The sequence below is a fragment of the Heterodontus francisci genome, chromosome 1, assembly GCF_036365525.1.
Source record: "Heterodontus francisci isolate sHetFra1 chromosome 1, sHetFra1.hap1, whole genome shotgun sequence".
Classification (NCBI taxonomy): domain Eukaryota; kingdom Metazoa; phylum Chordata; class Chondrichthyes; order Heterodontiformes; family Heterodontidae; genus Heterodontus; species Heterodontus francisci.
In genome coordinates this window covers 139,838,394-139,863,681 of record NC_090371.1, presented here as the reverse complement: position 1 = coordinate 139,863,681, position 25,288 = coordinate 139,838,394, and the positions used below count along the sequence as shown (strand labels likewise).

Genomic DNA, 25,288 nt, shown 5'->3' with positions numbered 1-25,288 from the left:
CCTGCTCCATCGCTAGAACTGCTGGAAATGCAGCAGAAATCCCTTTACACAAGTACGCACTCACACTTCAATATATAATTCACTCTCACACATGCAGAACAAAAAACATTCTGCCCACAATGATATCACTGCCTCAACAATGACAAAAAAGTCAAGCTTGCCTTTTTTTGCCCCTAATCTTCAAAGGATATGAGGAATCTACAAACAGTTTTAGCTGCATTGTACAGTTAGACACAAAACAGAAATACAATTGCAAGTGACCTTTGGAATCACTCCCAGTTCTAATTAAGTTTCCACTATTGGCCTGCATGTAACAATAATCCAGAATTCAAAATGTTTCATTCTTGGTCCTTTCCATTTCTCATCTACATGATGCATGGAGTCAACTTCCATATACATCCTTTGACAGGATGAACATCAAGTTATAGCAAAACAAAATACATTGTGATTGGTTTCTCACAGAAACATCGCAACTGAGGTCATGATTCTGCGCACTCACCAGCTGTTTCAACACACTACCCTTTGGTATCGCGTCACTGCCTGAAATCGTCCAGAGGACAATGTGAAGCATTGTAAAAGGACTAGAGGACTTGATGGAGTCGTATTTCATAGGGATAATGTCCTGATCCATAGATCCACTCAGTCAGAAAATGACGCTAGAGTGAGAGCACTACTGCAACACTTAGAGAAAATAGGAATTACACTGAATAACAAATGTGAGTTCTCGCAGCCGAATGTCAAATTCCTTGAACATATTATAGATGGATCTGGTGTAGGAGTTGATCCACAGAAGACTACAGCAATCAAGGCATTTGCAGCTCCTAGGAATGTGACTGAGCTACAGAGATTTATGGATATGGTAAACCAAGTTGGGAAGTTTTTGCCCAGCCTAGTCGTAGTCTAGTTGTAGCTGGAAAATGGGATTAGAATAGTTAGGTGCTTGATGGCCGGCACAGACATGATGGGCCGAAGGGCCTGTTTCAGTGCTGTATAACTCTATGACTCTATGTTGGCTGGCACTGAATCCGTTGGTTCGTAATCTTGCTGGCTTATTTGACTCTGAGCTAAGCTTCAAACCCAACAGGTAGTTCATTACCCAGACAGCCTATAATATTGTTATCCTCTGTTCCTCCTCACGTTGAAGGTGGTTGAAAATTTCTTCCATGTCTTCATCGCCTCTACACTCAATTTCTTTAATACCCTCCTAATTGTCCGCCTGATCACCACATTACATGATTTTTTTATTTTTTCATGGGATGTGGGTGTCACTGGCAGGCCTGCATTTGTTGCCCATCCCTAATTACCCTTGAACTGAATGTATTGCTAGGCCATTTTAGAGGGCAATTAACAGTCAACTACATTGACCAGGTGTTGAAGAAATTTGATCTAAACACCGGAGCATGTAAGCATTATCCCATGAGGGGTCGCCGCACCCACTCTCAACACATGTCCTCCAGTAATTTAGGTTCGCTCAGGATCCCGTAATTAAGGGATCCTGCCGACTTCGCCAGATTGTTGAAGAAATTTGATTGTCAAAGAAATTCTCCGGACTTAGACCTTGGGCATTAACAAATTTTATTGCATGATATCATGGGGAGCACACCTTTCCTAATCATGGTCCGGTGCTACTCCAAAGCGCTCCAGATCTCCGCGGATTTATATAGTACAACAGATGCCGAGCTGACAGTTTCCCAATTATTTACAAAACCACAAGATAAGCACAGGACGGCCTACGTGACCATACACCATGCAGAATCCGAGGTCAGCTTCGCATAAGGCTGTACATAACAAGCTATTATTTTCCTTAAGTCAATGCATACTCCAGATACCACATTCGCCCGTTGATAACATCTGTGCGGGTTGTGGTTTTGCTTAGCAGGTTGCTGCAGACAAACGAGTCATTAAAGCAAAGAGCTGTAGACCCCAATGTCAGCAAAACTGCTACCACACCAGGTAAGGAGAGCAGATTTCCTTCCCTAAAGGACATTAGTGATCCAGATGGGTTTTTACAACAATCAATGATAGTTTCATGGCACCATTACTGAGACTAGCTTTCAATTCCAGATTTCTTTTATTTATTGAATTTATTAATTATTTGAATTTAAATTCCACCAGCTGCCATGGTAGGATCTGAACCCCTGCCCCCAGGGTGTTAGCCTGGGCCTCTGGATCACTAGGCCAGTGGCATTACCACTACACCACCATCTCCCCTATAATTCTGACCTACCAAGAGCCCACTGAACGTATGCTATACAGTACCTTTTGCTCTCCTACCACACCAGTCAACATCAACTTCCACTGTTTCCTCATCCCTCAGCAGATCAAAAACCTCATCCTCATTTACAGATCCCCCCACCGCCTTATTGGTATGGGTGATATACTTCACTTCAGCATCCTCAAGGTGAGGACAGGATATGACTCAGAAGTTCTGTCCACACAATTTAAAACTCTACCAGCACTGATTATCCAGGTTTAAGCAGGAGGAATGGCTGCTTTGGCAAGATACCAGAGATCTGCTGGCATCTTTGGAACTGTACCCCAATAACAGCCAGAGCTTTAAGGAGAAAAATAAAGGATCAAATGAAAAATTGAGGGTGTCGGCTCACTCCTTACATTGTCAGTGGTGCAGAAGGCGATGGAAGACCTGCAACACTGGGACTTCTGCACGTTGCTGGCGTTTCATTCAGCAGAGGCAAGATTGGTGGCCTGTACAAGTGTACCAGGCTATGAAAGGGTATATGTGGGCTTCACTAAGGCGACCTGGTGGATTTGTGTTCTGGGGCCCTGAAGAAAAGCAGTTCAGTTCTTTTATATGTACAATCATATCTCACCCCTCCAGGAAGTATTGCGATAACGTATGGCCTGTGGAGAAAGACAGGTGCCCGAGATGTAACCCTAGCAATGTGGGCAACCATATAAATCAGGGGTGAGAACAGAAAATGCTGGAAATACTCAGCAGGTCTAGAATCAGCAGTATTTTTCCCATATAAATCAGGGGACCTTCCATTGGCCACACAAACTTTAGGGTCACTTATTCTGTGCTTCTTGCCCATTCCCCACCCATGGCTTTTCATCCCAATGATATTTGATATTGCAAGAAAGAAGTGATAAAACATTGAGGTATAAATATGTCTTTCCAGAAGTGCAAAATTGGTGAAAGTGAATTGGCAGCCTGCTTTACATCTTCCATTGAAGTCACTGGAATGGTTTTAGTGCAAACAGGCTGTGGATTCACGAATGCCTGTTTTGCACTGCTGGCCAAGATGAATTTAAACCCCAATGAGTGCTAAGATGTATTTTCCATTGAGAAAATCTTACATTGCAGTACTTAATATATTTTAAAATTTGTATGGCTTTTCTTAATTATCAAAGAATTTGTTATATTTTCTGCCTCTGTAGCCACCTTTGGTAAAATATTCCATAGCTAAGAATCTGCCATGTGAAAGGCATTATTTTAATTTGCCTCTTCATTCTTCTATGATAATCCTAACTCCATTCCCCCAGTTAGTGTCAGTCAACTAGTCAAAACATTTTTTTACTAATTTCCCTAAACTTTTCATAATTTGGTAAATTTCTGTTGGATCTCACTAAACCTTCTCTAGTCCAATGTTTTCAAGCCTCATTAAAAAGCAAAATACTGTGGATGATGGAAATCTGAAACAAAAACAGAAAGTGCTGGAAATACCCAGCAGGTTAGGCAGCATCTGTGGAAAGAGAAACAGAGTTAACGTGAATTCTTTTTTTCTATCCACAGATGCTGTCTGACATGTTGAGTATTTCCAGCATTTTCTGTTTTTGTTTCAGATTTTCAAGCCTTCCTTACTAACCATAACCTCTCATTCCTGGTAATATTCTGTTGAATCTTTGCACTATCTTTCTGATAAATCTGACATACTTTCCATTGAAGAATGCCCAGGACTGCATCGATAATCAAACTGTGATCTAACCAATGTCTTGTCCAAATTTTAACATAATTTCTTTGCTTGTAGCTTTTATAATCCATGGTGTTATTGCCAATCCGATTTGCCCTTTTAATTATTTTTTTTTCAATCTTTGTAGATCTTTCTGCTTGCCTAGATCTCTGTTTTTCCACTTTTGATGCAAATGGGAAAATTTAAAAGAAAATATAAATCCAGCAATGAACGAGTTAAGAGGAAAGCCAGGCAGTTTAAGCCGAATGCCGAATCCGATAGTCAAGTAGGAAGTTGCAGTTCAGATTCAGTATCCTGCTGCTTAGAATCAACAGAAAATTGCCTCAGGTTAGGGGGTCAGTAAGAATGTCATTTGATTGCATGAGACTGCAGGGTGTGATGCCATTGAGTGAGAGAGTGCATTCAGGGACTTGGAGCGACTTGTCTTTACTGGAGGTCAGACATGAAGGCAAGGCTGCAGAAACTAAACTTTCTTAAGTTGGATGTTGGATATGAGAAAGAAATCAAGGTATTATGTAAATGTTATTAACTTAATTTTAACACTTAGGGCTTTAACTATGTTCATTATCAGTTTGAGGCGATTAAGTGACTGAGATTATTGCCTATTGTAAAAAGTCCGACCGCCACAACTAGCAGCATAGTAATGTGCAGCAATGTAAATGCATTGTACTGAAACAAAGGACATCGCTTCAATAGCAGTGTTCCAGGAATAAAATATAAATGAAGTGATATAGTATAGCACTGTATCGGGAACATTTTCGTTTGCTGTAAAATGTATATGGCATGAAAAATGAAATGGAAGGGTTGTGAGGCAACTCACTCCTGTATTGAAGGAAACTGACCTCCTTTGCACTGTTTGTATTTTTTTGACTTGGTGCTGTTTGAAACTGTTTTGTCATGTATTATTTATGGATTTTATGAATAAAGTATATTTTGGAAATAAAAAAAATATATAGTTTAGTGGAATTGGAGCAGAGAAGTAACAGTTGGTGCTGACATCAAAGGATGCTGTGTTGTGATATCACTACATTATATAGGATGTAATTTGAAAAAGTTGGATTTTACTTTTTAGCTTGTACAGGGGTGAAGAGACCTGAGTTTAGAAAGATTTGCAGATTACTACAAGCTAATGGAAACCAGAAATTCTGAGTAGATTCAATTCATTTTATAATAGTTTCTTTTTATTGGCTGACACTGGATCTGCTAAAATTTCTGTTTATAATATATTTAATGTGTGAGGTATGAGTGTTGGTATTAACATGCCTTATATGTATGAGCATATTACCCACACTTGTATGCACCCTTATTAATGTGTTTGCAAACCTGTGTAATATATCAGCTGAGAGTTGTGCAGTAGTTACAGAATTGGGCTCTCTGTTCCCATGCTGGGTCTTAGCACCTTTTTTTTCAAAAACAATAAATGCTAGATACACATTGCAGGTAAGTCAGTATACATGGAGAGAACAAATAGGTCAATAATTCAGATTAAACCTTTCTTGAGAACTCCAGCACTGTGATCCTCAGCAATATCCTCCAGTCTGGTCTCTTGTGCATCCTTGATTTTAATTGCTGCACCGTTGGCAGTCGTGCCTTCAGCTGTCAAGGCCTTAAGCTCTAAAATTCCCTCCTAATCTTCTTTGCTCCTCTACCCCTCTCTCCTTTTAAGGTGTTTCTTAAAACCTATTTCTTTGAACAAACTTTTGATCATTTGTCCTAAAGGCTCCTTCTCTGGCTCAGTGTCAAATTTTGTTTGATAAAGGTCCTCTGAAGCATCTTGGGATATTTTACTATGTTAGAAGTGCTTTATAAATGCTCATAGTTGTTATTATGAAGAAGGGCATGGTGCAAAACAGTGACCTGGCTCTTCCTTCCACAAACTGCTGACTGACCCTTGTGTTTTCAGCATTTTCTATTTTTGTTTCATTTCTAACATTTGCTGTTTTCTCTTGCCCCTGCTTATCATTTTATCCACTTCTCTCCTGCGTGCAATGACTTGTGCTCAGGTATAGTTCTGAGTGCTGGTGCTCTCTGATAGTCATTGAGTATGTTCAAGACAGAGATCAATAGATTTCTAGATATTAAAGATATCAAGAGATATGGGGATCATGTGGGAAAGTGGCAGAGCAGGCTCGAGGCCTGCTCCTGCTCCTATTTCCTATGTTCCCAAAACTCACCTTAGTGCCTGTTTCCAACTGGGTGTATGAAGAGATGTAATTACATGCTGCCTCTTCGTGAAATCAGCCAACGACACAGTGTCAGTTTCCACATGTATACTGACGACACCTAGCTCTACCTCACCATGACCTCTCTTGACCCCTCCAATGTCTTTAAAGTGTCAGACTGCTTGCCGGCATCCACTACTGGATAAGCAGAAATTTCCTCCAACTAAATATTGGGAAAACCAAAGCAATTGTTTTCGGTCCTTGCCACAAAGTCCATTCCCTAGCTGCCAACTCCATCCCTCTCCCTGGCAACTGTTTGAGGTTAAACTAATCTGTTTGCAACCTTGGTGTCATATTTGAGCCTGAAGTGAGCTCCTGACCACACATCCACGCCATCAATAAGGCTGCTATTTCCACATCTGTAACATTGCCTTACTCCATCCCTGCTTCAATTCATCTGCTGCTGAAACCCTCAGGCATGCTTTTGTTACCTCTAGACTTCTAACTCCCTCCTAGCCGGCCTCCAACGTTCTACGCTCTGTAAATCTGAGGTCATCCAAAACTCTGCTGCCCGTGTCCTAATTGGCATCACGTCCTGTTCACCCATCACCCCTGTACTCGTTGACCTCCATTTGGCTCTTGGTAAAATGACACCTCAATTTTAAAATTGTCATCCTTGTTTTCAAATCTCTTCATAGCCTCTCCATTTTCTATCTCTGTAATCTCCTTCAGCCCTACAATCCTTAGCGATATCTGTGCTTCTCCAATTCAGGCCTCTTGAGCATCCCGATAATAATCACTCCACCATTGGTGGCCATGCCTTCAGCTGCCAAGGCTCTAAGCTCTGGAATTCCCTCCATAAACGCTCTGCTTCTTTACCTTTCTTTCCTCCTTTAAGATGTTCCGTAAAACGTACTTCTTTGAACAAGCTTTTGGTCATCTGGCCTATTATTTCATTATGTGGTTTTGGTTTGGTGTCAAATTTTGGTTTGATAATGCTCCTGTGAAGCACCTTGGGATGTTTTACTACGTTAAAGGTGCTATGTAACCAGGTCAGGAAATTGAGTGCTGCTAATGTGAAGAATGGCCTGCCCTTAGCATGTTCAAACCGTAGCCTGTGTGTCCTTGCAGTCAGCCCATGACACCCAGCCAACTGTTCAATTTGCAGTTCTATTTCTTACTCACTGGTTTGTCAGGTTTGACTTTGGCGGACCTGTCTTTTTGAAAAAGGTTGTTCTCCGCACTGTTACCTTATTGACGAATGATTCCAAATACAGAACAGGAAGACCTTTTTAATATAAAAGCAAAATACTGCGGATACTGGAAATCTGAAATAAAAACAAGAAATGCTGGAACCACTCAGCAGGTCTGGCAGCATCTGTGAAAAGAGAAGCAGAGTTAACGTTTCGGGTCAGTGACCCTTCATTCACTGACCCGAAACGTTAACTCTGCTTCTCTTTTCACAGATGCTGCCAGACCTTTTTAATATCCACAGGTTGCAGGTTAATGGGAACAGTTGATTTAAACTTTATATGTGGTTTGTGGCTCCACTTTATGCAGCTATGTAAACCATAAAGACAAAAGGATTAGAGAATTAGCCAAATGTGGTAAACAGTTATTTGAATTAGGGGCAGAAGTAGTATTTTCACTTAAGCAAGCTAGACAAATTGCAACTAAATTTTAAATTATTTTGAAAATAAGAGTACCAGAAATGGCCCCAGAATTTGCCAATTCCAAATGCTGATACTTCTTTGAAGATGATTGTGTTGAAGTGTAAAATAAAAGCAAAATATTGCAGATACTAGAAATCTGCAGTAAAAACAGAAAGTGCCGTAAATACTTAGCTGGTCTGGCAGCATCTGTGGAGAGCGGAACAGAGGTAACTGATGAAAGGTCACAGACTTTCATCCCTGCAGACCAGAAGATACCATGTTTAATGCTTGCCATGTGCTGACATGGCTGAACACTGAGCAATAATTAAGGGCTATAGTTGGTTTCAGTGGTAAAGAAGGGAAATCTCATTATTGTTCTCTATACCTGATTGCTATCCACTGATCCCTACTGGAAGTGATTACACTGGCTAAAAATGTGTTTGGCTATGGTATCTTTCCAGGGTTAAATAGCCTGATGAGACTTGCCCTCCGGGCACACAGACTTCACTGGCAGTGTACAAGGGAGTTAAGTACACTGCAAATCAATACCAACAGTTGTAATACAAATATCATTGGGAAAGAATGTGTATTTCTTCAATGCTTTTGATGACACCCTGATGTCTCAAAGAGCTTCACAGCTCATGAAGTACTTTTGGAGAATAGCCACTAATGCAATGTAGGGAAACATAGCTGCCATTTGTTGCACAGCAAAATCCCACAAACAGCAATGAAATAAATGGCGAGCTAATCTGTTTAGGTGCTGCTGGTTGAGGGATAAATGTTCGTCAGGATATTGGACAAACACTCCTGCCTTTTCTTTGACTAATATGTTCCGACTGAGGATGGAGGAGTGCATTGTCTATCTCTAGTTCCACTTCTCCATGGGTCACAACATATATTTAAATGTTTTACCCAGTTATCAAAACAGCCAATTATATACTTTATCAATTTTAGTTTCAGAATAAAAATCCTCCCACCGGGTTTCTTTGATGAACAACAAATTATTAATTCATTATAAAACAAGATTCATTCAATAAAGATTGTCATGAAGACCCCACCTATCAAGAATGAGGCATATTAATTTTGTTATGGGAACATTAATTTTAAACTGTTGCTGGACTAAAAAGATGACTTGTTTAAAGAAATCACAGCAGTGGCTGGAAACATTTACATGTGAAGAGACAGTTTCTTGGAGAGACAATGGAACTGCTCCCTGATCCAATTAATCCAAATAGATTTTGATCACCAGACATTGGGTAACAAGCCAGCATTCGATCCTCCTCTTCCCCACCCCCACCCCCCTCCAACAACTGCGGGTGTTTGCTAAGATGAAAGGAATCCAGAAAAATGCAGGAGAGTTTGATAAAAAACAAGTCACATGACTAACCTGATAGCCCAGGGTTTTTGAATTGTGTTCACTGAACAGTTTGAAGACAGACTGCTTTGAAGACAAAAGCGAAGGAAGATCTGTCCCTGGCTCTCTCCCTCTCGAATTTCCAGATCCACTGAAGCCACTTAAGCCTCAAGGGAGAAGACTCCTACATCAAAACAAGTTTGTAGGCACGCACTGGGCCCCAACAAACGGCAAGATTTAACTGCAATCAAATACTCCACATTGAACTCAAAAGAAAGTAAATGAACTCCAGCAATTGCTTCAAACTTTTCCCCTTCATTCTTTCTATTTTTCTGTCTCTATCTGCATGTGTTTATTGTGTATGCGTGCTAACGTTGTCGCGTATTTCTGGTAGTTTTAACCGAACTTTAACTTTAAAGTTAATAAACTAACACCTTTTTTGTTTAAATCCAAGGAAACCTGTCTGGTTGATTTCTTTGCCAATACAATTGGAGAGCAGTGAACAAAGATTCACTGAGGGGAAGCTAAAACACGGTGTTTTTAAAAATTAAACCCTGTTACGGACAAACCAGGAAAAGGCTGAGGGAGAACCCCTAGACCCCTTTCTCACTTGTTTGTATCAATATGCAAAGTTGATTAACACACACATTGAAATATGCAAGTATAAATATATTCACTTCTAAATAACCCAACACACATATGCATGCGCGCGCGTGCGCACATACATCCCGGTTAAAGTAAAAAATAAAGAAGCTTTTTCTGCAGAGATCAACTTTACAAAAATACAAAAAAATACTTTGGCCAAATACTTGTTAATTTTTGAAGAAAATGGATAAAACATGAAATTTTCCAGATGGTTCTTTGGTCTGGCATCCAGGTTAACGGGTGTCACTAGACACATGCAGTGGTCACTGGGATGTTTTCAGAAGCAGTTCGCTCAAGAGATGTAGAGAGAAATCTTGCAGAAGCTTATCAGGAGAAATGCTGCATCAGTTTCTCCATTTCTTACACTGGATTCTCAGAGGTAGAACAGGATGAGCTGGTTGCCTCTCTCTCTTCCACACCAACTGCCCATTCAAACAGTACTAAAATAAAACCAACTCCTGATCACCATAAATCTAGACATGTCACTTTAAAAAAAAAACTCTACAAGTCAGCAAGACTCCTGCTGTTTACTCAGCTTAAGACATATGAATTCCAGTAAGTGTTTTTAAACAAAGTCCCAAGTGTCCTTCCTTTTTAAAAAAAAAAATGTCCAGCATCTCCTCAGGTATTTCCACAGCCTTTTGAACACAAGTCCTCAAAAAAAAAAAAATATGGAAGCACGTTCAAGACACCTCTACCCTTGGAGGAATGAAAAGCCATTTTTAAATGTCTTTCATTACAAAGCGTGGACAAAAAGGAACATGAAAAATCTTAAAACACATTTATGCACTCATTCTCATTCACTCTGCACCTGTAAATAATACAAAGAACAAAGAAAATTACAGCACAGGAACAGGCCCTTCGGCCCTCCAAGCCTGCGCCGATCCAGATCCTCTATCTAAACATGTCGCCTATTTTCTAAGGGTCTGTATTTCTTTGCTTCCTGCCCATTCATGTATCTGTCCAGATACATCTTAAAAGACGCTATCGTGCCCGCGTCTATCACCTCCGTTGGCAACGCGTTCCAGGCACCCACCACCCTCTACGTAAAGAACTTTCCACGCATATGCCCCCTAAACCTTTCCCCTCTTACTTGGAACTCATGACCCCAGTAAATGAATCCCCCACTCTGGGAAAAAGCTTCTTGCTATCCACCCTGTCTATACCTCTCATGATTTTGCACACCTCAATCAGGTCCCTCCTCAACCTCCGTCTTTCTAATGAAAATAATCCTAATCTATTCAACCTCTCTTCATAGCTAGCGCCCTCCATACCAGGCAACATCCTGGTGAACCTCCTTTGCACCCTCTCCAAAGCATCTACATCCTTTTGGTAATGTGGCGACCAGAACTGCACGCAGTATTCCAAATGTGGCCGAACCAAAGTCTTATACAACTGTTAACATGACCTGCAAACCTTGTACTCAATACCCCGTCCGATGAAGGAAAGCATGCCGTATGCCTTCTTGACCACTCTATTGACCTGCGTTGCCACCTTCAGGGAACAATGGACCTGAACACCCAAATCTCTCTGTACATCAATTTTCCCCAGGACTTTTCCATTTACTGTATAGTTCACTCTTGAATTGGATCTTCCAAAATGCATCACCTCGCATTTGCCCTGATTGAACTCCATCTGCCATTTCTCTGCCCAACTCTCCAATCTATCTATATTCTGCTGTATTCTCTGACAGTCCCCTTCACTATCTGCTACTCCACCAATCTTAGTGTCGTCTGCAAACTTGCTAATCAGACCACCTATACTTTCCTCCAAATCATTTATGTATATCACAAACAACAGTGGTCCCAGCACGGATCCCTGTGGAACACCACTAGTCACACGTCTCCATTTTGAGAAACTCCCTTCCAATGCTACTCTCTGTCTCCTGTTGCCCAGCCAGTTCTTTATCCATCTAGCTAGTACACCCTGGACCCCATGAGACTTCACTTTCTCCATCAGCCTACCATGGGGAACCTTTTCAAACGCCTTACTGAAGTCCATGTATATGACATCTACAGCCCTTCCCTCATCAATCAACTTTGTCTCTTCCTCAAAGAATTCTATTAAGTTGGTAAGACATGACCTTCCCTGCACAAAACCATGTTGCCTATCACTGATAAGCCCATTTTCTTCCAAAAGGGAATAGATCCTATCCCTCAGTATCTTCTCCAGCAGCTTCCCTACCACTGACGTCAGGCTCACCGGTCTATAATTACCTGGATTTTCCCTGCTACCCTTCTTAAACAAGGGGACAACATTAGCAATTCTCCAGTCCTCCGGGACCTCACCCGTGTTTAAGGATGCTGCAAAGATATCTGTTAAGGCCCCAGCTATTTCCTCTCTCGCTTCCCTCAGTAACCTGGGATAGATCCCATCCGGACTTGGGGACTTGTCCACCTTAATGCCTTTTAGAATACCCAACACTTCCTCCCTCCTTATGCCGACTGACCTAGAAACATCTGTTCCTAACCTCAACATCTGTCATGTCCCTCTCCTCGGTGAATACCGATGCAAAGTACTCGTTTAGAATCTCACCCATTTTCTCTGACTCCACGCATAACTTTCCTCCTTTGTCCTTGAGTGGGCCAATCCTTTCTCTAGTTACCCTCTTGCTCCTTATATATGAATAAAAGGCTTTGGGATTTTCCTTAACCCTGTTTGCTAAAGATATTTCATGACCCCTTTTAGCCCTCTTAATTCCTCGTTTCAGATTGGTCCTACATTCCCGATATTCTTTCAAAGCTTCGTCTTTCTTCAGCCACCTAGACCTTATGTATGCTTCCTTTTTCCTCTTAGCTAGTCTCACAATTTCACCTGTCATCCATGGTTCCCTAATCTTGCCATTTCTATCCCTCATTTTCACAGGAACATGTCTCTCCTGCATGCTAATCAACCTCTCTTTAAAAGCCTCCCACATATCAAATGTGGATTTACCTTCAAACAGCTGCTCCCAATCTACATTCCCCAACTCCTGCCGAATTTTGGTATAGTTGGCCTTCCCCCAATTTAGCACTCTTCCTTTGGGACCACGCTCGTCTTTGTCCATGAGTATTTTAAAACTTACGGAATTGTGATCACTATTCCCAAAGTAGTCCCCTACTGAAACTTCAACCACCTGGCCGGGCTCATTCCCCAACACCAGGTCCAGTATGGCCCCTTCCCGAGTTGGACTATTTACATACTGCTCTAGAAAACCCTCCTGCATGCTCCTGACAAATTCTGCTCCATCTAGACCTCTAACACTAAGTGAATCCCAGTCAATGTTGGGAAAATTAAAATCTCCTATCACCACCACCCTGTTGCTCCTACATCTTTCCATAATCTGTTTACATATTTGTACCTCTATCTCACGCTCGCTGTTGGGAGGCCTGTAGTACAGCCCCAACATTGTTACCGCACCCTTCCTATTTCTGAGTTCTGCCCATATTGCCTCACTGCTCGAGTCCTCCATAGTGCCCTCCTTCAGCACAGCTGTGATATCCTCTTTGACCAGTAATGCAACTCCTCCACCCCTTTTACCTCCCTCTCTATCCCGCCTGAAGCATCGATATCCTGGGATATTTAGTTGCCAATCGTGCCCTTCCCTCAACCAAGTCTCAGTAATAGCAATAACATCATACTCCCAGGTACTAATCCAAGCCCTAAGTTCATCTGCCTTACCTACTACACTTCTTGCATTAAAACAAATGCACCTCAGACCACCAGTCTCTTTGCGTTCATCATCTGCTCCCTGCCTACTCTTTCTCTTAGTCACGCTGACTTCATTATCTAGTTCCTTACAGGCTTGTTCCTTACACTTATGCCTTGTACCATCTTTATGCTCAGTTAACTCAAAGCAAAGTTAAATGCTAGACAAAGCATCAGCAATTGCATTATATTTACCCATAATGTGAATAATCTTTAAGTGATAAGGCTGCAATAGTAGATTCCATTGAAATAGTTTGTCATTCTGGTGTTTAAATTTTTCCACAAAAGTTAGGGGTTTATAATCAGTATATACTAGGGCCTCCCTCTAGCCATGGCGGACATATACTTCAAAATGTTTAAGAGCTAGTAATAAGCCCAGAGTTTCTTTTCCACTGTACAGTATCTCTTTTGGTGTCAATTTAGCTTTTCAAAAAAGTATCTCACTGGCCTTTCTATGCCTGATTCATCATCTTGTAACAGGACTGCATCTACCCCCAGGTCACTAGCATCAATTGCCACCTCGAAGGGCTTAGTGAAATTTGGGGCAGCCAACACTGGTTCATTGATCAAAATAGCTTTCATTCTTTCAAAAGATGCTTCGCACTCCCCTGACCACACTACCTTGGCTTTCTTTTGTAGAAAATCCATCAGTGGAGCATCTGTAGTGCTGAAATTTGGTACAAAATTGCGGTAGAAGCCACACATCCCCAAAAACCTCATGATTTCTCATTTAGTCTTAGGGGCAGGGAACTCCACCAACATGCTTGTACTTTAGCTGGTCTTGGCAACACTTGTCCTTGTTCTACTTTATGCCCTAGGTAGGTAACCCGTGCTTTTGCCAAGTTCACTTTTGGCAAGGTTTATCATCAAATTGGCCAAGTGTAATTTTATAAGCAGAGCTTTTAGTAGTTCCAAGTGTCACTGTTACGAGCATATCATCAAGATAAACCACACAGTTAGGAACACTGGCATGCCACTTGGTTCATTAGTCTCTGGAAAGTTGCTGGGCATTTTTTAGCCCTAATGGTATCACTTGACATTGAAAAGACCATCTGGTGTGACAAAAGCCAATATTTCTTTAGCTCGAGGTGTTAAAGTAACCTGCCAGTTTCCCTTTATCAAATCTATTTTTTGTAAGAAACATGGCACTGCCCACTCTGTCAGTACAGTCTTCCAAGCAAGGAATTGGGTAGGAGTCTGCCTTTGTTACTGCATTAACCATTCTGTCGTCTGCAGAATCTTGTTGAACTGTCAAGCTTAGGCACTAACATGACTGGGGAACTCCAGCTGTTTTGACTAGGTTCAATTAGGTGGTTTTCCAACATGTATTGAATTTCTGCTTTCACCTGGGCCTTTTTCTCTGGACCTAAGTGATCAGGATGCTGTTTTATAGGAGAGGATTCTCCTACCTCCATATCCTGTATGCTTAAGGTTGCCCATCCTGGTTTGTCCCTACAGACTCCTTTAAATGCTGTGAGTAGCTTTGTTAGGTCTTCTTGTTGTTCTGCATCTAAATATGAAAGCATTGGGTCTAATCTCGCTAACAAATTAGTGTTAGCTAACCAGATAGTAGTTTCAATTTGGGAATTGTATAGGCCTCTCCTGCCTCATATATCTTTCGATACTCACTGTCCTTACTATCCGACATCACTGTTCTTGCTTATCCTTCCCCGGGTGGTGATATTGTTTCAACATATTGATGTGACACAGCCTATTCTTTTTCTGGCGATCTGGGATGTCAATCAAATAATTTACTTTACCAATCCTTTTGACTACTCTATTTGGTCCACTGAACCATGCTTTTAGTGGTTCACCCAGTGAAGGCAGTAAAACTAACATATCATCCCCTAGTTTAAATGTCTGGGTCTTACCATGCTTGTCTGCCCATTTCTTCATGGTTGTTTGAGAAGCTTTAAGGTGTTCCTGAGCCACTTAGCAGGCTATTGTGAGCCGCTCCTGGAACATGGATACATAATCTAACATGAAAGATTTGTCCCTTTGTTCTAAAATCTTTTCCTTGATTAGTTTTGGAGGACCTCTTGCCTCATGTCCATAAACTAATTCAAAAGGACTAAAACCAGTCGACTCATTAGGTGAATCCCTGGTGGCAAACAAAAGAAATTGCAGCCCTTTGTCCCAATCATGGGGATATTCATGATAGTATGCCCTGGTCATCATTTTGAGTATCTGATACTGTTCTAAAGCCCTTTGTATCTGTAGGTGGTGTGCTTTGGAATTTAACTGTTTTACACCCAGATTACTCATAACTTCCTGAAAAATGTTAGACATAAAATTGGAACCTTGATCCGACTGGATCTCAATCAGTAATCCATATCGAGTGAAGAACTGGGTTAACTTCACCACCACTACCTTAGCAAAAGTGTTCTCAAGGGGATGGCCTCTGGAAACTGAGTAGCTGAATCCATAATAGTGAGTATGTATTGGTGTCCCGCTTTTATTTTCAGTAAAGGTCCCATACAGTCTACTAGCACCCTACTAAATAGTTTTCCAAAAACTAGTATGGGAAATAGAGGTGAAGGTTTTCTTGCAGTTTGTGGTTTTCCCATAATCTGTCACGTTTTACAAAACTGCACCATGTCCTTGTGAAGACCTGATCAGTAAAAATGTCGACTTATACGTGATTGGGTCTTCCGGATCCCTACATGGCTCGTCATAGGAATTTCATGGGCTATACTGCAGATCTGTGAGGAGGTCTTCACTTCCTCATCAGAATCCCATTTTTAATATATTAACCTTCTGGAACTCCCTTTGCTTCAGCTTCATTTAGAGCCGATTGTGCCACTTTACTTAACTCTGGATGAGCTTGCTGAGCCTTGATCAGAGAAGACTTACTGAACATTTCCTTTGGATTATCCAAATCCCCGAAGAAAGTTTCAGATATTCAGCTATCTATCTGTGGTGCCAATTTGACCTCTGACAATGGAACTTTTTTTAGCCATTGCTTGGGTCACTACACATGAAGGAAAAATTCCTGGAACCTTTTCTTGCAACTGCTCTGTCTCCTTGACTTCATTTGATCTTTCTGTGACTACTGGAGAAGCCACCAGCTTCTGTCTGGCAAAATCATTCCCCAGGAGTAGGTCAACTCCATCCACAGGCAAACTATGGCCAGCTCCTTCAGTTACCGTTCCAGACATTAGGTCACACTCCAGGTGCAGCTGATACAAAGGTATGGGTAAATACTCTCCACTGATACCGTTCATTAAGACCTTGGCATTCAGTGTGCTCTCTGGAGGAAAAGTCATACCTTTCCCCAGCAAAAGAGTTTGAGTGGCTCCTGTATCCCTCAGTATATAGGTTTACCTGCCTCACTTGAGGGATAAGGAGTTACTTTTCCTTTTGACAAGAATTCCCTATAGCTATCAGGTATCTTGTTCACCTTCCCAGCACTCTCAGCGGTGTTTATACTTGACCTTACAGCTGCAGTCAGAGCTACATCTTGATCTGTCATACTCCTGGTCAGAGCCCCTTTCTCTGCATTGGCCTTGTGTACCCCAATAAGTCCCATGTGTTTACTCCTCAATTCCCAGCAATCAGCACAAAGGTGTCTGACCTTGTGGCAATGGAAACACTTAGGCTTTTGGACCTCACTTCCACCCTTAGCACCTTCCTTTCTGGCCTGCGGAGGAGATCCCGGGGTGTTCCCAACTGTCCCTTCTTGTCCCTGGCAACTTGCCTTCCTTTCATCCTCCCACCTTCTGTCCTTCTTGGGTTTGTGGGGGTGATGGAAAAAGGGTTTGGGCTTGTGAATAAGCTCATAATCATCAGCAATCTCAGCTGCCTGTCTGGCTGTTGAAACCTTTTGGTTCGCTTTGTGGGTTTTTACTACTGGAGGGAGTGAATTTTTAAGTTCTTTCAGGAGAATTATTTCCCTAATTGTCTCATATGTGGCCTCTATCTTTAGTGCCTGCATCCAACAATCAAAGTTTGCATTACCCTTGCAAATTCTATATAACTGTGCCCAGGAGGTTCTGAAATTTCTGCCTGTAAGCTTCAGGGACCAACTGGTAAGCAGTGAGACTAGCCTTTTTTGGCATCTCATAATCTGCAGAAAACTCCTCAGAAAGCATGGCGTAAACTTTATGACCTCTGCCAATCAACCTGCTTTGCATGAACAGTGTCTGTTTTCTTTCGGTTGCCTCATCTGTTTAACAAGTGTTTCAAAAGAAGTAAAAAATGCCTCTACGTCCCTTTCCTCAAACTTCGGGAGGGCTTGCACAAATTTAAACAGCTCCCCACTGGGTCCTGGATTGGAGTCAGATACTTCCTCATCAGAACTTTCACAGGACTCAAGGCCACCCTTTTGGTTTAGTTCCAACTTTTTAAATTGGAATACCGTTTCTCGCTCCCTTTCTCTCTCCTGCCTCTCTCTTTCATTTTCTCTTTCCCTTTGCCATTCTAGTTCCAGCTTCCGAAATGCTCTTTTTTTCCTTTTTCTTTTTCTCTTGACCTTTTTCCTTTTCTTCTCTCTCTCTCAGAAGTGCTTCTTTTTCAAGTTCAAGTTTTCTCATTTCTTTTTCCTGTTCAAGCTGCTTCATCTGCAGCTGAGTTCTAGGTAATTACTATCTGGATTGCCTTTCCCTTCTTCCAATTTCAAATGCTGTGCTATTACCTCAATTATGTCTGCTTTCTTAGTCCCTGGTTTTAAATCTAACTTCAACTTTTCTACCAATGCTATTAGCCTAGCCTTGGTTAGGTTCTGCAAATCACTCTGGGATAAATCCTCCCCCCCCAGAAAGGTCATAACAACTGACAAAGCCATTTTGATTTTCAATACTTATAGCAAAATTCACCATAAAAATCTTAATCAACCTTAACCTCAGCAAGTACCAGCAGTATTTGTCTGTGGATTTCGAATCACGCAAGAGCCCCCAATTATATGGTACGACTGAGGATGGTGGAGTGCACTGTTTTTCTCTCGTTCCACTTCTTCATGAGTGTTACGACCAAGTGAGAAAGGTGTCTAGGGGTCCCCCTCAACCTTCACCTGGTCTTGCCATAACCGGGTTTAATTTTAAACCTGCTGTGTTTTTAGCTCCCCCTTGGTGAATCCTTGTTCACCTGTTTCCAATTATAAGCAAAGAAACCAGCACAAACAGGCTTTCTTAGGTTTAAAGAAGAAAAGTTGAAATTTATTAAACTTAAAACTTAAACTCTAATTTGGTTACTGCCTATGGATACACAACGTACCCACACTAACATGCATATGCGATACACATATGCAAATAGAGACAGAAAAGAGCAGAAGAAAAGTAAAGTGGAAAAGTTTGAGGCAATATCTGAAGAGTTTTTGTTATGGTTCTTTGTGCTCACTGTAGAGTCCTTGATTGCAGTTAGTTCTTGCTTTTCGTTGGGGCCCAGTATTCTTCTTAAACCTTGTAAGCTGTAGGAGACTTTTCTCTCTTGGGATTCATGTGGCTTCAGTGGATTCAGAGGCTTATGAGAAAGAGATGGGAACAGACAGGAGAGATCTTCTCAATCCAGGAGCAAGCAGACTTTCCCCCCCAAACTGTTTGTACAAATTTTAAAAACTCAGGTTGCCCAGCGGATTACTTATGTGACTAACTGGTTAGACCATGTCCATTTGTGTATTCGGCCATCTTAGCAGTCAACCTGGAATACGAGCTCCCCCACCTTCAACATCTGGTGATCAAATGTCCATTGTGGGTTGAATGTGTCAGGGAATGGTCCTTTGTCCTTTCCAAACACTGTCTGTTAATATGCAAAATGTCTTACCAGCCAAGATCTGGCAATTTTTTAAAGCAAGTCCTTTCTTCTCTTCAATGACTGTTTGAAATTTAATGTCCATGTGGCAAAATTAATATGCCTCATACTTGGCAGGTGGGGGCCTGCATGACAACGGGTCACAACATATATTTTAATGTTTTACCCAATTACTAAAACGGCCAATTATATACGTTTTTTTTTAGTTTCAGAAGAAAAATCTGCCAACCAGGTTTCTTTAATACTCAACAAAATTATTATTCTTCTTCTTTCGCCTCCTTGTCTCGGGAGACAATGGGTAAGCACCTGGAGGTGGTCAGTGGTTTGTGGAGCAGTGCCTGGAGTGGCTATAAAGGCCAATACTAGAGTGACAGACTAAATTTATTTATTATTATTATTATTAAATTTATTATCAACAAAATTATTATAAAACAAGACTCATTCAATAAAGATGCAAAGCTTATTAACACACAGGTTGAAATATGTAGGTATCAATATGTTCCCTTATAAATAACCCAACACACACACACACACACACAGGTTAAAGGAAAAATAAAGAAGCTTTTTCTGCAGTGATCAACTTTACAAAAATACAAAAAAATACTTTGGCCAAATACTTGTTAATTCTTGAAGAGAAAGGATAAGATATGAAATTTTCCTGATGGTTCTTTGGTCTGGCATCCGGGTACACGTTGACTGGTGTCACATGAAGTGGTCACAGGGATCTTTTCAGAAGCAGTTCGTTCAGGAGACGTCAAGAGAAAGTCTTGCAGAAGCTTCTCAGGAGGAATGCTACATCAGTTTCTCCAGTTCACACACTGGATTCTCTGTTAGGGTAAGGCCAGGTGAAGGCTGAGACCCCTGGACACCTTCCTCACTGGGTCATAACAATGTGCATTGATTGGAATTTATCTGAACAGCATGCAGGACTTGAGAAATGCTCATCTGTCCTGAGCAATGTTGGCATCAACCCTGGAACATCAGAACAGTGATCCTGTGGTGAACAAGATTCTGAACTGCAAGAGGTGAAGGTCTTTCTCCTTTATGGAAAAGGGAAAGTGCCTGGTGGCTGATTTTTATTTCCATTTTAATAAAACCTTTTATCTAGTTGTCTAAGCGTGTTGCGCTGTGAGGAGTGAGATTATAAAGAAATGGAGGGGTGGCAGGGTGCATAAATCACTATCTCCATTAGAAACCAAACTCTGTGCAATGCAGATACTTTGTAGTTGTGCCTGGACAATTCACATTAACTTGGGTCACTTAATTATATGTTTCTATTCTATTGGTGGCCACATTTAACTGCCTCTATTGGAAGATAGAAGAGTAGCTGGATCTAATTAAGAATATTTATGCAATACACCAGCACTACAACTAATGCCACTTAGCTGCTTTCCCACTGACTGCTGACAAAGAAAGGCTCTAAGGAAATTATTCCCTCACATGTTCTTTTTTAGGAGAACATGCAAATTGTTCTCACTAATCGTTTTTTAATTGACGGTTTTTTTTTTGCAAATCAAAAGCTTTGCAATAAGTGAAGTGTTGTGTAGAGACTCCAGAAGTTTAAATATTTTTATTGTCTACTTGGAAATATCTGAAGGAACAGCCTGATTAGCTATGTGGAAAATTGCTTTGGTAGCTTAATGGAGAGCTGAAGCAGCAACTTCATTGTTTTCAAAAGACTGCATTTATATGCAGTAGGATGCTATTTCACAGAATCACAGAATCTTTACAGTGCAGAAGGAGCCCATTCGGCCCGTTGTGTCCGTACTGGCTTTCCTAAAGAGCAATTCTCTCAGTTCCATTCACTTGCCTTCTCACCGTAACTCTGAACACTCTTCCTTTTCGTATAACTGTCTAATTCCCTCTTGAACGCTTCATTTGAACCTGCCTGCACCACGTTCTCAGGCAGCACATTCCAGACCTTAACCACTCGCTGCGTGAAAAAGGTTTTCCTCATGTCACTATTTATACCTGTTTGGGAGACCGTCCTGTTTAAGTAGTTTATTAAATTTCCAAATTTATATTAATTCACCATGGAAACTAATGGAGAGTGTGAATTTTTTGTATATACGCACCAAGGTACATCTGATGACAGTCTGCTCAATCACTTTCTCATCACTGCCTTTGGCATTGTCTCCAGTAAAATGCTTACTCTCTCCCACCCTGGTTGGCCCCCACCTTTGTGCTTTCAAGTGCGAGGGACACAAACTTGATTTGTATCTGGTGCCAGATTTGGCAGGACCACATCAAGCACAACTGTCCTCTGCCAAAGCTGCTCACGATTCCAGGATCATGCTGGAATGTGAAATAACTGCTGGCTTCTTTGCTCCAATAGCAACAGTCTCCTTAAACACTCTCACCTCCAACCAAAAAGACTTGCTTTTTTATTTATTTATATAGGATATTTTGCAACTTCAAGACATCCCAAAGTACTTTACAACCAATGAAGTACTTTGAAGTGTAGTCACTGTCGTAATGTAGAAAATGCGGTAGCCAATTTATGCACAGTCAGTACGTATAAGCAGCAATCTGAGAATGAGCAGATAATCTGTTTTCGTGAGGATGACTGAGGGGTAAATATTGGCCAGGACACCAGGGATAACTCCTCTGCTCTTCTTTGAAATAATGTCATGGGATCTTTTACATCCTCCTGAGAGGGTAGACAGGGCCTCGGATTAACTCCCTCAGTAGTGCACTGGAGTGTCAGCTTTGATTTTTGTGCTTAAGCCTCTGGAGTGGGACTTGAACCCACAAACCCCTGACTCTGAGGTGAGAGTACTACCAACTGAACACCACAGTTGACACAAATGACCTTGCCAGCAACATGTTCTTTGAAGTCAGTGGAAAAATAGCTCAGTGGCACTAGTTGGGTAATGCATAAAAGCTTTTAAAATAAATTTAGCTACTCTTCCATCTTCCACTGGGAGAGGCTCAAACAACAAGCGGGAAGAGCTTGTTACATAGAACTTTACAATTCAGAAAAAGGCCATTTGGCCCATCAGGTCTCTGCCAGTGTTTATTCTGCACATGGACTTCCTCCCAGCTTACATTATCCCACTTTATAGACATATTCATTCCCCTCCCACTTTCAAGAGTCGCCATCACATCCTTTCTCAAAAAAACCCACCCTCCATCTCTCTGTCCTTGCAAACTATCGACTCATTTGTAAGGTCCCTTTTCTCTCTAAAGTCGCGTCTGAAATCAGTGCCCATTTTTTCCGCAACTCCATGTTTGAACCTCTCCAAACAAGATTTTCCCCTGCACAGCACTGAAACAGTCCTAATCAAAGTCATAAATGACTGCCCACATGAATGTGAACATGATGAGTGATCCCGTTTTGTCCTTCTTGACCTGTCTGCTGCCTTTGACACGCTCGAACAGACCATCCTCCTCCAGTGCTTCCAGTCCATTGTGCTTCTGACTGGGATAGTTTTCCTCTGCGTGCTGTCCTTCGGTGACATCATCCAAAGACAATGTGAGATTTCACAAGTAACATTCATGACTCAACTCTACCTCATGAACACCTCTCTCGACCCCTCCGCTGCATCTCTGTTGTCAGCTTGCTTGTCCAACATTCAGTCCTGGATGAATGTTATTTCCTCCAATTACACATTGGAAAGACAGAGACAGCATTGTCTTCTGCCCACCGCCACAAACTCTGTTCCCTGACCAGCAATTCCAGCAGCCTCTCTGGTCACTGACTCAGGCTGAACCAAACTGTTCAGAACCTCAGAGTCCCCTTTGACCCCAAGCTGAGCTTAAGACCTCATGTCCTTTCCATTGCCCATCTCCACTGTTGCCTCAACCCATCTGCTTCTGCAACCTGCATCCATGCTTTTGTGCTCTCCAGACTCCAACTGTTTGCAATGTCCTCCTGGCTGGTCTTCCATTGTTAACCCTCCATAAACCTGAGCTCATCCAAAACTTTACTGCCTATGTCTTAAATAGCTGAACGTTCCATCCACCCATCTCTGCGCTTGCTGGCTCCCAGTCCACGAAAGCCTCCTTTAAAATTCTCATCCTTGTGTTTAAATCACTCCCTTGCCTCATCCCTTCCCCAGCTCAGTAACCTACACCCTACAACCCTGTAAGAACTTTGTGTTTCACCAATTTGACCTCTTCTGCATCCCGTACTCCCATCACTCCAGCTTTTGCAACTTTCCCTAAACCTGTCTATCCCTGCATCTCTCTCTCCTGTTTAAGATCCTCCTCACACCAACTTATGACTACTAACATGTTGGCCTACTTAGTATTAAGCACTGACAACTTAATTTGTTCTTGGAAGGTAAGCGATGCTGGCAAGGGCACATTTATTGTTCGTTCCCTGTGGGCCACCACTTTGCAGCAATTGTTTGAACAGCCGAGAGACCATTTCAGGGAGCATTAAGAATCATCTGCATAATGTGGTCTTGGGTGATGTTCAGGCCATATAGGGGTAGGGGCAGGTTTTTTTTTAATGCTAATCTGCATTACTCTTCTGTGAAAGCTTAACATAAAAACCAAATACATTTGTATGTTACTCTTGAATATTTGAAGAAGTTGGAAAAACAGGTGTTACCTGTTCAATGTGAGATTTATGCTTGTCAACTCTTCTCCTCCTCCTCTCTCCCTTCCTTCCCTCATATCTGTGATTTAATTTCAGAAACCTGTATTGTGAGTCCCTGATATTCTAGAATGGAAATGTAGTTCTTTTAGTCTGTGAGGGAATGAAGCACTGCTTTCACAGTAAATCTAATGTTGGAGATGCTTATATTTATGGGTAGGTTAAAAATAGCAAGTACCCCTGACCAAATTTAACAGCCTAGCACTATTAACGGTTTTTGTGAATTAGTCAAGACTGGTAACAACTTGTAAACTTTAAAAAAAAAAATTAGCCACAGAGTGGAAGAGAAATTTTAACTAATATATTGTAAAACAAAAAGACAATTGCATAAATAATTATTTTTCATCTTGCTACAGTTCTAGCTGTGGTTATAAACCTCCCAAGCATTAAAATAAACAAATTCTCAATGGAAAGTTCCTGCCTTTTTTCCCACCCTATTCCAAAGCAACTGCTTCCCAAAATATTTTTGTGGAATGACTGTACTAAGATCCTTATCAGGAGGACTTCTCAAAATAACTCTTTGGCATAGTTTTCTCTGAAAGCAGATTCAGGCCATAGCAGTTTTTAAAAATTTAGCTGTCACATTCCTGGCAACTCATCTGCACTTAATGTAAATTGCAAATTTTAACCTCCATTTTTATCCTCTTTATGTTGTCAATTTTGGTGAAAAAGAATTGCATTTGGAGACAATTTTAAGATTGATTTTATACACTTTAACACCATGTTTGATGTTTGGCTCATTCAAATAATGCTACTGAAAGCACTATTAGTGCTGAAAGGGATCTCCTTTTAAAATTCAGTGAACAGTAAGGAAACTACTGTTATCTTGAGGGATAATAAAATAGGGCCATATGTACATAAATGAATGAGGTACAAACTTGCTATTAACTTGTTGCTAGTTTTGAAGTTAGTTTTTTTTTGGACTAGCTTATGCCGTGATAGGTGACTTAATTTCTTACTGATGGAACTTGCTGTCGACCTATTGTAGTAAACTGAACCGAAGTTTGTTGATCAGTATCTGCTTATGTTAAAATAACATCAAGCACGCAAATACAAAATTCGTTTGCATTAGACATTTGATATACTTTCTGGCTTCAATGAATTCCATCTTCCAAATCCTGTAATTTATTGCTGGATAGATTTCCAGCAAATTGACAAATCACTAACAAATTGACAAATTCTATTTTAATATATTAGAAGTCTTGGGAAGAGCAGACACTCCTGTAAATGCAACACTTCTTGCTGTCGTGTTTTCATCATGTCTGTCTGTTGTATTTTTCTGTCACATTTAAACTTGGTATTTTTAACCCAGTATGTCTGCCTTACCTCTAGCTGATTTTCTTTTCCACATGGGGGCTCGTTTTTCAGCTGGCGCAGGCACAATGGGCCAAGTGGCCTCTTTCTGTGGCGTAAACTTTCTATGATTCTAAGAAGCAGGTGATGGTGCACCCTCTGGGGCATTGGCTTCTTCTTCCTCCCCAGAGGAGGATTCTTGGACCACATGGCGT

The 25,288-nt window shown here is 41.2% G+C and overlaps 1 protein-coding gene across 3 annotated transcripts in view; it reads left to right on the top strand.

The window, feature by feature from the left end:
* tbc1d1 (TBC1 (tre-2/USP6, BUB2, cdc16) domain family, member 1) overlaps positions 1 to 25,288 on the top strand; it is a 329,569-nt gene that overhangs the window by 68,252 nt on the left and 236,029 nt on the right. Inside the window, exon 1 of one of the 3 annotated variants that reach the window (XM_068036956.1) lies at positions 4,304 to 4,440. The exons of the other annotated variants lie outside the window; for them this stretch is intronic. Within the exon in view, the coding sequence (XP_067893057.1) occupies positions 4,375 to 4,440 (66 nt within the window). The 5' untranslated portion in view covers positions 4,304 to 4,374. Of the gene's footprint in view, positions 1 to 4,303; positions 4,441 to 25,288 lie in introns of those variants that run through there. 3 annotated transcript variants of the gene reach the window in all.